Source organism: Cyanistes caeruleus, chromosome Z (genome assembly GCF_971803275.1).
Source record: "Cyanistes caeruleus chromosome Z, bCyaCae1.hap1.1, whole genome shotgun sequence".
NCBI lineage: Eukaryota > Metazoa > Chordata > Aves > Passeriformes > Paridae > Cyanistes > Cyanistes caeruleus.
Genome location: NC_141732.1, coordinates 27,687,364 through 27,698,816, shown reverse-complemented (window position 1 = coordinate 27,698,816; position 11,453 = coordinate 27,687,364). Strand labels below are relative to the sequence as shown.

The window sequence follows — 11,453 nt, the reverse complement described above, 5'->3', positions numbered from 1 at the left end:
TGCTTATCTGAAAGTCAATGTTTGCCTCGCTGGGCAGGGGGCAGCTGACACAGAGGGAAACGGTTGTTGAGCACTTCCTTTCAAGCCTTCTGGCTGTTGGCAGGGAAGGGACACAAGTGCCAGGATGAGCAGCAGGGCCCGAGGCCGCTCCGTGCCTGCAGGGAGGGGCGGCTGCCGCTGGGGGCGCCATGGGAAGGGGGCGCCCCCGCGCGGGGCGGGCGGGGCGGGGCAGCCACCAGGGGGCGCCCGGGGCGGGGCGGGGCCCCTCTGTGAGGGGGGAGAGCCTCGGGCGGCTGCGGAGCAGGGCCGAGCTACAGACGGGCCCGGCCGGCCGTCTGTCCGTCCGTCCGCAACAGCGCCAGAGCAACGCACAGCGCCAGGGCAACTCACAGCTTAAGCGCAGCCCGGCGAGCAAGGGAATCTTGCCATGGAGGGCAGGCTTCGGGGCGTTTGATTGCCAGGCCTGCGCTGAGCCGGCAGGGCACAAAGCCTCCTCAAGCACCACTGCCTCCTCTGCAGGCTTCCTGCTCTTCCTTTGCTGACAGGGTCCAGTCAGCCAGGCTGGAGGCAGGCTCGGCTGGTGTTACAAACAGCTGCTGTCCAGAATGAAAAAGACAAAACCCAAAGCAGAGGGAAGGATTGCTTCCCAAGCTGAGTTCCTCACAGGAGGAGGCAGCGTTCCTCTGGTTCCCAGAAAGATGCAGAAATTTGACACGAGTACACTAAGTGCCCCTTACTTTTGTGGCCAGAACCTTGCCATTGCAGGCCAGTGTAGCTCACAATCAATATTCACCCATTCATCCAGAGTCCTCAGCCTGTTGGGATTTTCCCCCCGAGAGCAGCCTGGGAATGCTGCTTGCTGTCCCAGGGCTTCTTCCTTGCAGGAAACTCCAAAGACTCACTTAGGTAACTCCTTTCTGTGTACCTTCATCATGACATTACCCCAAGCTCTTTCCAAGGCTGCAGATTGAAGCCTTCAGCATCTGTGGAATTTTCCATTTCTCCGTTTCCCACAATGCATGAATTCACAGACCCACCTAGAGCGGCTGCTATTGTGATGTCAGCGGCGGGCTGCCACGTCACAGCGCTGTCAAGGGGAAGTTGCCCTGGTGCACGCAAGGCCTCAGCGTCCAGAGCGGCTCTTGGCGTGCTCGTTGCAGGAGGACGCTGTATTGTGGTGTTCTCAGGCAGCAGTCTGTGCCCTGAAAAGGGAGTCTTTTTTTCTTTGCCTGCTCTTGTATGAGTCTGTGGACTCGTGCAGGCATCCTTTTCTTTCCCCTGTAGTTGTAGGGTGTGCAGACAGGTTACACGTGTGGTGTAGTCTGCACACCTGTGCACGTTTCTTTTGGATTTTTCCCCTATTCTTATACAGTCCGCGGGTTGCTGCGGGTATCCTTTTTTTTTTCCCCCTTCCTTGCACGGTCTGTGCAACAGAGAGTTTTCTCTGTTTTTGTGTTTTGGCCTGCGGACTCGAGCAGCCCTGCTGAAGAGATGGAGCAAGTCCGTAGAGCAGTCGGCAGGGCTTTTTCATCTGTGTCATGCCGCAAACTATTTAGTGGTCTGAGACGTAAGTAGAAGTTGTTCCCTTGGGGCTGCATATTGGAACAAAAGTGCCATAAAGATGCCATAAGGATACATACAAGGGATGTGCCTGTCTAACTGGACCCCCTCAGTGTGCTACAATAGTGAGTGGCTTTGCTCTGAAGGGCCAAAAGCTGAGCACTTTGTGTGTGCTCCTGCACCCTGGGGCTGGGCCTGTGCTGTGTCCAAAGAGATGTGCAAGCGCTGAGAGGCGTTTGGGGGAAGCTTTTCTGAGGAATTGTTTCCAGAAAGCGCAAAAAGGGAAATACTGCATGCAGTTTAGGAAAAAAACCAGTCTAGGAAAGGGAGGAAACAAAAAAGCTGCTTTAGTTGCATGGTGGACAGTGAGCTACAATGGAGGCACTGACTACTAAGGATCAGAGAGTTTTCCAACAGCACCTGGCTCATTTTCCTTTGTCTCCGGCAGGTCGCCTGAAACGTGGAAGGAGTCAAGTCCATGGTTTGGTGAGTGGGAATTGCACCCTTGACATTCCTGGTGTCAGAGAATAGTGGAGCAAGCTTTGGGCTTGGTCTGTTGCAGCCTAATGTCAGCCTGGCAGGCCAAATGAAAGTCCATGTCAGTGTCTGCATGGCAGAGACAATGTCTGTCTCTGAAAGACTGGAAGGCAGTTCCTATTGGCTTCTCCCTAATACCTGAAATCCTGAGGGGAAGCCAGTTGACCAGAACTGAGCAGGGAAATGTTCCCTGCTTCTATTCAGACACTTTCACAGCAACTCAAGACTTATGTTGTTACTCCCATCAGCACCAAGACACAACAGCTTTTGCCCCCAGGTGACCTGTGTCTCCGCTTGCTGCTGCTGCCATCTCTCAGGAGCCAACATCCCTGCTCTTATTGTTTGTTTGTGCTTTTCCCCTGCTCCTTCCCTGCAGGCCCCAACAGGAGAGATTCTTGCCAGTCAGGACTCCTCGGCCCAGGCAAGAAAGGTGGAGCAGCAGCAGAGCAGGGATCAAGTGCAAAGCGCCCTGGAGTTCAGGTGTGTGCTAGGCTTTCTCGCTTTCTGTGATCAGGGCTGGGCATTGCTGGGCTTTAGGAGGCCCAGCGTCAAAGAACAATTTGACTTTGTCATCGTTTGACTGGCTCAGCAGTGTTGGGGGAAGGCAGCCCATGGGCAGGTCTGGCTGCAGCCGACTGAGCTGCAGCATAGCTGCCTCCTGGGACTCGCTCCTCCAAGCTTGACAAGAAGCATTGCAAACTGGAGCAGAGTAGGAGCAAGGGAGCTTCAGGCTGGGCCTAAGGAGAAGCACTGAACCCCAAAGGCAATCATGCAGCAGAAGAAGCCCCTCAGAGAGCTTGTGCACATTCCACCTCTAGAAATTTGGAAGCCCCAGCTAGATGGAGCCTTGAGCAGCCTTTCCAGACGCCGTAGCTGATCCCAGGTGCTTGGAGCTAAAGTCTGGGCTAGAAGCTTCCAGGGATCCCTGCCAGCCTAAACCATGCAGGGATCCTTTGATTATTGGAATTGGATTGCAAGTTCATACCTACCTCCTCCCTCAGAGCCTGAGGGTCGTGGTGAAAATCTTGAGACTTTTCTGAGCTAACTCTTGTGAAGTATGCTGCAGGACCTAGAGTTGCTTTTGAGCAGCAGCAGTAGAAAGGAAAGGTGTTACAACTTCCTGAGAGTCTCTGGGGATTCTAGCTGAGCACTGATTCTTGCTCACTTGTCCACCCACCCACTGGAACTTGTCAAGGCCCATTTGGCTGGTCCCTCTTCCTTTTTAAAGAGTGCCAAAACTTAGTGAGCACTGCTGGCTTAGTTAGTCAAAAACAAATGTCACAATTCTTCTTGCTCACAGAATTCCAGTAATTTAAATGGCAGGATACCTTTCCCTCCTCCAGGATAGTTCTTGTTCAGATCAAATCCCAGCTGTGGTTTCTTTCTCATGCTGCTAGAAGCTGGTGTTTTCACCTATGCTCCAGTGCATAGCTTTAGTCTCTTTACCTTGGAGAGTCTCTGGAAAATGAAGTATCTCTAGGTACCCTATGAATGGCATTAAACATTGACGAGTCAGCCAGGAGAACACTGTGTTCTGTCCCCCTGCAGAGTGACTTGGAAGTGCAGATGAGCTCAGGGCTCTTTGCTTGTTGCACTAGTGAAAGCAAGGGTAATTGTGGCTGTCCTCATCTGGACTTAGCAAGCCTGACTTAGCCAAAGAACTTTTGCAAGTGCAGTAGCCAGTGTATCAGAGAGGAGCGTAAGGCCTAGCAGGCAGGAAGCTGTTCAGCTGAGAGATCCTGAGCTTTCTGGAAGTGTTTCTGTGGTTTCTGGAAGCTTGTTGACTTCCTCAGTGGTGACTCTTTCACCTGCAGTAATGACAAAGAGCGATGCTGCTCTAGCCAGGCCATTCCAGCATTCTCTTGAGGTGGATCTAGAGGGCTGTTGCAAGTCCCTGAGGATGGCCTATGTGGGACATCGTATGTAGTCATGGTTTTGCAAGGAGGCTGTGTTGCTATGAAAGGCTTGTTTGTGTGTGCCCCTGCTGTAGATGGAAGGAGTTGGCTGCATTTGGGAGAAACCGCCCCTCCTCACTGGAGAGGGCGTTTGAAGTGGCAGCAGAGCCAGAGGAGGAATCACAGCTGCAGAGAGATCTGCGGAAAGAAGAGGTTCCTCAGGCAGTGCCAAAGGTATGCTCACCTTATTCCTAGGCACCACCCGTGGGAGAGGGAGCTGCCCTTGGCAAGACTGCCCCAAATGTTGCTTCTGGCAGCAAGCTAAGCCCGAGACTGTGGTGTTTTTCTTCTTGAAAAATGGTGCCCCCCGCAGTTCCAGGTTTGCCGCCCTCAGCGGCCAGCTCACAGGCATCTGGAGAAGCTGCTCCAGGAGTTCTCTCGCCAAGGGCACATCCTGTCCCAGGTGTGCAGCGAGAAGGCAGCGCTGGCACAGGAGAACGCTGCCCTGCAAGAACGACTGGCAGCCACGGAGCGGGAGCTACGAGGCCTTTCGGAGCAGCTGGGAGAGGCCAGGTAAAGGCAGGGAGGAGACCCTGGGCAGGACATTATGGAAGACATTTCTGAGCTAACGCTTGTGAAGTATAGTGCAGGACCTAGAGTTGCTTTTGAGCAGCAGCAGCAGAAGGGAAAGGTCTTGCAACTTCCTGAGTGTCTCTGGGGATTCTAGCTGAGCACTGATTCTTGCTCACTTGTCCACCCACCCACTGGATCTTGTCAAGGCCCATTTGGCTGGTCCCTCTTCCTTTTTAAAGAGTGCCAAAACTTAGTGAGCACTGCTGGCTTAGTTAGCCAAAAACAAATGTCGCAATTGTTCTTGCTCACAGAATTCCAGTAATTTAAATGGCAGGATACCTTTCCCTCCTCCAGGATAGTTCTTGTTCCGATCAAATCCTAGCTCTGGTTTCTTTCTCATGCTGCTAGAAGCTGGTGTTTTCACCTATGCTCCAGTGCATAGCTTTAGTCTCTTTACCTTGGAGAGTCTCTGGAAAATGAAGTATCTCTAGGTACCCTATGAATGGCATTAAACATTGACGAGTCAGCCAGGAGAACACTGTGTTCTGTCCCCCTGCAGAGTGACTTGGAAATGCAGATGAGCTCAGGGCTGTGAGCAGAGGCTGGGCTTTTGCTCCTTGGCGGAGACTTTGTGGGCACAGCCACCCTTGTGGGATATGGGAGGCAAAGGCAATTTGAGCTTTGGCTGCTGAGATCAAACTCAGCTGGCCTTTCTGAGCAGGGCTAAGTCATGGGGAAAGGCTGGCCAACCACCTGGAGGGGCCTGCTTTGCTATTTGAAGTGGTAGAAATAGTCTTGGATCTGAATTTCCATGCCAGCCATTTTCCATCCTCAGGTGTCGGGGCCTCAAGGCACATCTTCCTAGAAAATATGTTTGTGTGTGCCAGGAACAATTTCTCTTCTTTCCCACAACTTGTAGGTCAGAGAAGCAGAGCTTGGAATGCAGCCTGTTGGAGGCTCAGCAGCAGGTATTGAAGCTGGAGATCACCAGGAGCCACCTGGAAGGCCAAGTTCGCACAGCCATGCAGGCCAAGGAGGTGATACTTGGTGAGAGCCTCGTGCGCTGTGTGTCTGGTGATGGCCCTGCCTAGTGCAGTTGCTGTGAAGGCAGCTCTGTGCGCAGGGCTTCCGAGGAGTGAAGGAGCTGGGAACAGGTCCCTCCTTGGCTAAAACAGAAAGGGCTTAAGGTCAGCAGAGTCTCTGAGTGTTGTTCATGCTTGCAGAGGATGTGAGGGGCCTTCGTCGGGAGCTGCAAGCTCTAAGATCTCTCAGCCAGCAGCAACTGGAAGAAATGGCTCAGCAGCTCCGCTCTGCAGAAGAGCAGTTCAGCCAGGGTCTGAGACAATGGCAATCTGCTCAGGAAGAGGAAAAGAGGAAGCTCCTGCAAGAACAGGTAGGAAACAATATGCACCTGAATTTTTCAGGCAAGCTTGGTGGGCTGGCATAGGAGAATAGCAGCCTGAGTATGTGACACAGTGGCAAGGCTCTACTATAGGCCAGATGTTGCTGGGCCAGGCAGCAGAGGGCTTCAAGGGCTCAGAGTTGAGGGGCTGAGAATGGCCAGAGGGAGCTGCTGGGACACTGAATGCAGCCACGGTTTCAGGGTGTGAAAAAGCCGAGGTCTCCTGGAGGCTGGGTGCTGCCCACACAAAGCATGGCAGCAGAGAAGGAGCAGGATGTTTCCAATGCCCTCGTGCCATGCAGCAGTCTGCTGACCTTGCTGCCAACTGCAGTCCCAGCAACTGGGTTCCTTGCTTTCTGTCCTTCCACGGTGGAAGAGGACAGAGGTCTTCCCTTTGGCCTTGAAGCACTCTCAGCAGGCCCCATGTTGCTGGTATTTCAGCTGGTGGCCTGTCTTGTGATTAAGGCATGGGGGTGCTGGCCTTGTCGTCATCCTGCAGTCCACCTGCAGCTTTTCCTTGATCAAAGGGCAGGGGGACATTGAGAACACAGCCTCTGAGAAGAGGCAAAAATCCTGAGGAGGGAGGGGCCTGATCAAACAGGCAGCCGTCAAAGTGGCAAAGGAAGGTGGCATCTCCTTTCCTTCCACTTGCTGACCCTCCTCCTAAGTTTCTCGTTAGGTCAGGAGTTGTGGCGGGCACAAAGCCACTACTGTGAACTCCTTAGTAGGAGGGTTGTGGGTATGATGCAACTTGCCTTGTTTTCTCTGGGGAGAATGGCTGGGCCTTCATCTGGAAGTGTCTCTTCCTCTCATCAGGAAAGGCAGCTGGAACAACAGCGTTTGGAGGCTTGGGAGCAGCTGGAGCAAAGGGAGAACCTGGTGGCTGAGGTACAGAGGGAGCAGGAGAAAAGGTTGCTCGAGATGAAGCAGGAAGTTGCCATCTTGCAAGCAGAACAAGAAGAGATAAGAACTAGAGCCAGCCAAGAGGCAACGCGTGTGCAAAGAGAGTTTCTGTGTTGTTTTGGGCTCCTCTGGGCTCCTTGTGGGCACTGCTTTCCTGGACACTGTCTGGATGGCATCCCTTAGCTGTCCCTAGTTCAACAAGAGAAAAAGAGCAAAATGCTTTTGGGAAAGTGTGAGCACATCAACCTTGCTTGCCACACAAGTGTTGTGTGGGAAGTTTAATGCCATCTTCTCTTTGTTCCTGTGCAGCTGCAGCACCAGGAGGCTACTCTCTTGCGAAGGGTGCACCAGCTGCAGAGAAAGCTTAACCATAGGCAGCGGGAGGTAGAGCTGCTGAGGCAGGAGCTGGAGGAACAGCAGGAAGATTGGCAGGTGAGCCTGACTAGGCAGGTAGCAGAGGGAAGGGCAGTAATGAGGACGTGAAGTTTGCATGTCAGGAAAGGGGAGGCAAGGACTACTGCAGGCACTGTGAGCACAGAGCGTGACAGGCTCCAGCGCTGAGCAGCAGGAAGAAGAGTTAGGATGGAAGGGCTGGAGCTGGGTAGAGAAGCTGAAGGAAGTGCTTCTGAATGGAAGGTCTTTGGAGACTGGGAAAGGAGAAACCTGAGCGTGGTTGGATGCCACCTGCCACTTGATGGCAGGTGCTAGTAAGAATTTTCTTGACAAAATATCCAGGACGAGCTGCAGGCAGTGGTGCAGGAAGCTCAGTGGAAGATGAAGGCAATGGAGGAGAGGCGCAAGGAGGAAATGAAAAGGATGCAGCAGATGCTGCAGTACAGGCTGGCAGAGCAAGAGCAGGTGAGTGAAAGAGCAGTAGGCAGTGCAGTCATGCAACAAGTGGTCTCTGCCCTTCTCACCTTTCTCCTGCAGAGCAGCAGGAGGATGGAGGCCATGCCCCTGGCTGCCATGTGCTGGGGTCTCCATTGCAGCTGCTCAGAAGGACACTTCCTGGGCTGCTGAATCTCAGCTGCTGCCCTGGGCAGCAGGGCTGGTGCTTTGGCTGTGGGCCAGCAATGCTCAGAATGTATTTCTGCTGGCCTCCTGGTGCTCGCTTTCTTTTTGGGGCTTTCTTCAGGTCAACATGGTGACCCACATGGATTCTGAACAAGTTGTCCCTGTCCATGGTGAATGCAGTCCTCAGGACAGGGTGAAATTGAAACTTGTTCTTTCCCTTCCACAGTCTCTACTCGGGCTGACTGACAAGCTGTAGTCTGTGCCTGCTTGGTGGGGTTGGACTTGAGCTGGAAGAGTTGAGAGCTCAGCTTGCAGCCTAACACAAGTGTTGTTCCTAAGGGCTTGCCTTTGATATGCGCTCTCTGGGGCATCTCTGCCAGCCACCTTTGTGACACCAACCAATTTCTTGTTCCAGATGGACGTGGGCGCTGCAGCAGCATCTTCCAAAGGAGCCTTCCCTCCGCAGCCTGAAAACCTGAGCAGGAGCAGTTCGTCCCGCCCAAGGCAGGAGTCAGAGCAGCGGAAAGAGAAGCACTGCCTGAAGCTGCTGAGTACGTCCTGTACATCCTTTGTCCAAACAAGCTGTGTATTATAGTGTGTGTGCCTGCTGTACTACAGCATATTCCTCCTCATTCTGGTGTGGGACAGACATTCTGGATTCCCTACGGAAGCCGTTGTGGTACTCAGAGGCAGCCAGGGAGCACTTTGGGCCATTCCTTTTGCCTTAGAGGGCAGCTGGGAGTGGGTGGCAACTGATGGTTGCGACCTAGCAAATGACCCAGGGAACAAGTGTGTGTGCTAGTCTGGCTAAATGGATCCTAACTGTTGGCGTCCTAGATTGCCTCTCAACTCCTTTCTTGTCACCAGTCATTGGAGACCAAACACTTCAGAGAAATTGCTTGGCTGTGTGGCTGCTTTCATACTGGTGTTGTTTCGATGACTGTTAGGACTTCTCCTCCTGCAGTTGGTTTTGTTAAGAATTCTATATTTTGGTTAGCCCAACCTCCTTGAAAAGGGTATCAGGGTATCAGCAGAAATAGGAGAGGAAGAGGTCTTTTCAGTAGGCCCCAGAAGTTAAAATACCATATTCTTAGAAGAATCCTTCGGAGTCAGAGAGGAAGAGGTGTTTTCCAAGTGCACAAAAAGAAGAAAAACAGGAGACTTTTTTTTTTACAATCCCTCTTTGATATTTTACTTGTATGCTTAGGAAGATGCATCAAAGAGACAATGCATCTATGTGGCACAGTGAGATCCAAGTGCCCTGCAGGCAGTTCTCAGGAGGAAGGCTGCAGCCCCTCTGCTGCACGTTCCCCTGGTACCGGCCACTTTGTCACGGCTAATGCCCGGCCCATCAATACTCCTGGAGAGCCAAGCCCTGGCCTCAATCCCTGCTCGGATCATGCTCTAGGAAAGCACACCATGGCCTTGGTGACTCTGCAGTACAGCCAAGTTGCTTCTTGCATGTAATATCTGCCAGGGCAGGGCTGTCAGAGAATAACAGGTTGGGTACTGAACAGAGCCCAGTTTATTCAGAGTCTGCCGTCAACTGTTGGGACAAAAGGGGCATTGATCCAGTCCTGTGTGGGTCTGGACTCAGTGGCAGTCATGGTCTGCGTCGAGTGGGGCACCAGCTTGTAATGGGACTCAGTCTGACTCTGGCTTCTTCACAGTGGTTGTCTGTGGCCATTGGTGGGCTTTGCCAAGCTTTTTGTCCTACCTGCCCTGCCACTGATGGCTGGTGTGACTGCAGAGGCTGGAGCCTTCCTGAGCTGTGAGGATTTAGCTGCCTCCCCATTGGCACAGCTTTGCCTGGACTTGTGAAAGAATCAGCGTTTCACTTGGGCAGCAGTCTGTGCCATGGCAGCGCCTGAGGAGCGGCGCTGTCCTTGTTACCCATCTCCACTGTGCCCATTTGGGAAGATGGGGCACGTGGGTGGTGCTGAAGAGGCTGAGTCCAGTGCTAGAGACTGCTGCACCCCAGGCTGAAGACAAGTACTTGTATTTCTTCACTGCCCATGGGGAATGGGCAAAGTCATCTTCAGAACTTAGCCTGCTCAGCAATGAAGAGGATCCTAATCCTTCCAGCCATTGTTCTTGGTTATAGCATGAGCTGCTGTTCTTGACAAGTGGCAAGGCATTCTTTAGGCAAAATACTGAGAGGTAGACAAGGTCCCCTACGCTCCTGGAATTCACGTTGCAATATTCTTTCTGCTCGGCAAAAAGCAGCTGTTGGTAAAAATTCATCCCAGATCCCAGAGTGTATTTAGTCTTTGGAAGTAGGAAATCTTTTGCTGAATCTTACAAGAGAGTGTGCATTCCCAAGGAAATGAAGGCTCCTGATTTTTCAGCTCTCCTTCTGATTTGTAAATGACAGCTACTTGCCTTGGTGCCTGTTGTTTTCTGATGTTGGTCTGCTCTGATGCTTTCTCCATGGGCTTAGTTTCCTCTCAAGGTAACCCTTCAAAGGAGCGTGGAGAATCAGACTCTGTGCAGGCCATGTGTGCTACAGAGCTGCCTGCCTTGCTGGGGCTGCTGCTGCTGTTGTTCTTGTTGCCAACCGACCATAAATTGCTCAGAGTCCCGGGAGTGGAGCTGAGTTTCAGATCTCCTGCAAGTCGGTATCTCTCCTTTGAAGTTTGTTCTTGTGTTTTGTTTCTTTCAGGGAGTGTTGTGAGCGTGGGAGATCCAGAGAAGAAATACACTGGATGGGAACTTATTGGTAGTGGGTGAGTGCAGCCAAGCTTACTTGTGCATGGGCCAGGTATTTTGCTGGTGCAATATCAAGTGGGAAGTCAGGCCAGCTGCAAGCATCTTCACAGCCCGGCTTTAGATTGTCCCTGTCTCACTACTGATCACAAGGCATCATCCAAGGTAACTGGATGCTGGCAATTTCTTGCCTGCCTCAAGGAGGAGGACCTGGAAGCCGTGCTGTCCCTCAAGCGTGTGGCACCACTTGGCTGCTTTTCCTAGGAGACATGGTTTTGTATGATTCAAAGTAATATGGCCACAATGATGAAGGAAAACTGAGAGAGCAGCTTCCCACCTGATAGCTGTCAGATAACTGCTGTCGGTGGCATTTCTTTCCAGTCTTTGGCTGAAAACAATATTCAGTGCTCAGGACAATAAGGAAGGCTGCGTGGTGCTGCCTGAGTTTGGCAGATAGAATGAAAAGAGAGTGGTGAGAAGGCCCTGCAGGTCTCTCTGTTCCATTGCCTGGAAAGGCACACACACAGGCACAAAAAGGAAGAAGGGAAGAAAACCCCCACATCCATAATCTAGTGTGTACATTTGGGATTTGTAGCAGCCTTTTTCCTTCCTGTTGGATGGAGCTTTTCACTTGAACATGGTGCATGCAGAGGGCTGCTGGGCTGCTGGGCTACTGGCACAAGAGTAGACAAACCATGGTGTTTTACAGACACTCCGGGCAGCAGAGAGCTCCTGCCTGGGCTGCCTTTCACTTCTCAGCACTGAACAGCTTCTCTGTTCTTGCCACTCTTCTGTTTCTAGGGCTTTTGGAACCGTTTATAAGGCCTTTGACACTGCCACAGGACAAGCGGTAAGTGCCAACA

General features: G+C 52.3%; 1 protein-coding gene and 1 long non-coding RNA gene across 3 annotated transcripts in view; one reads left to right on the top strand and one right to left on the bottom strand.

The window, feature by feature from the left end:
- Positions 1-440, bottom strand: LOC147648266 (uncharacterized). Its single transcript, XR_015280480.1, has 2 exons — positions 391-440; positions 1-93 (listed from the first exon to the last, which is right to left on the bottom strand). It is a non-coding gene; the product is annotated as an uncharacterized LOC147648266 (long non-coding RNA).
- LOC147648265 (serine/threonine-protein kinase PAK 3-like) overlaps positions 255-11,453 on the top strand; it is an 18,548-nt gene continuing 7,349 nt past the window's right edge. The window contains exons 1-14 of one of the 2 annotated variants that reach the window (XM_086867992.1): positions 255-906; positions 1,032-1,567; positions 2,009-2,046; positions 2,474-2,577; positions 4,088-4,226; positions 4,366-4,565; positions 5,485-5,612; positions 5,789-5,958; positions 6,784-6,855; positions 7,180-7,302; positions 7,606-7,728; positions 8,300-8,435; positions 10,547-10,610; positions 11,392-11,440. In XM_086867992.1, coding sequence (XP_086724118.1) covers positions 1,492-1,567; positions 2,009-2,046; positions 2,474-2,577; positions 4,088-4,226; positions 4,366-4,565; positions 5,485-5,612; positions 5,789-5,958; positions 6,784-6,855; positions 7,180-7,302; positions 7,606-7,728; positions 8,300-8,435; positions 10,547-10,610; positions 11,392-11,440 — 1,422 coding nt within the window. In that variant the 5' untranslated portion in view covers positions 255-906; positions 1,032-1,491. The remainder of the gene's footprint in view (positions 907-1,031; positions 1,568-2,008; positions 2,047-2,473; positions 2,578-4,087; positions 4,227-4,365; positions 4,566-5,484; positions 5,613-5,788; positions 5,959-6,783; positions 6,856-7,179; positions 7,303-7,605; positions 7,729-8,299; positions 8,436-10,546; positions 10,611-11,391; positions 11,441-11,453) is intronic. The other variant, XM_086867993.1, reaches the window with a different exon arrangement.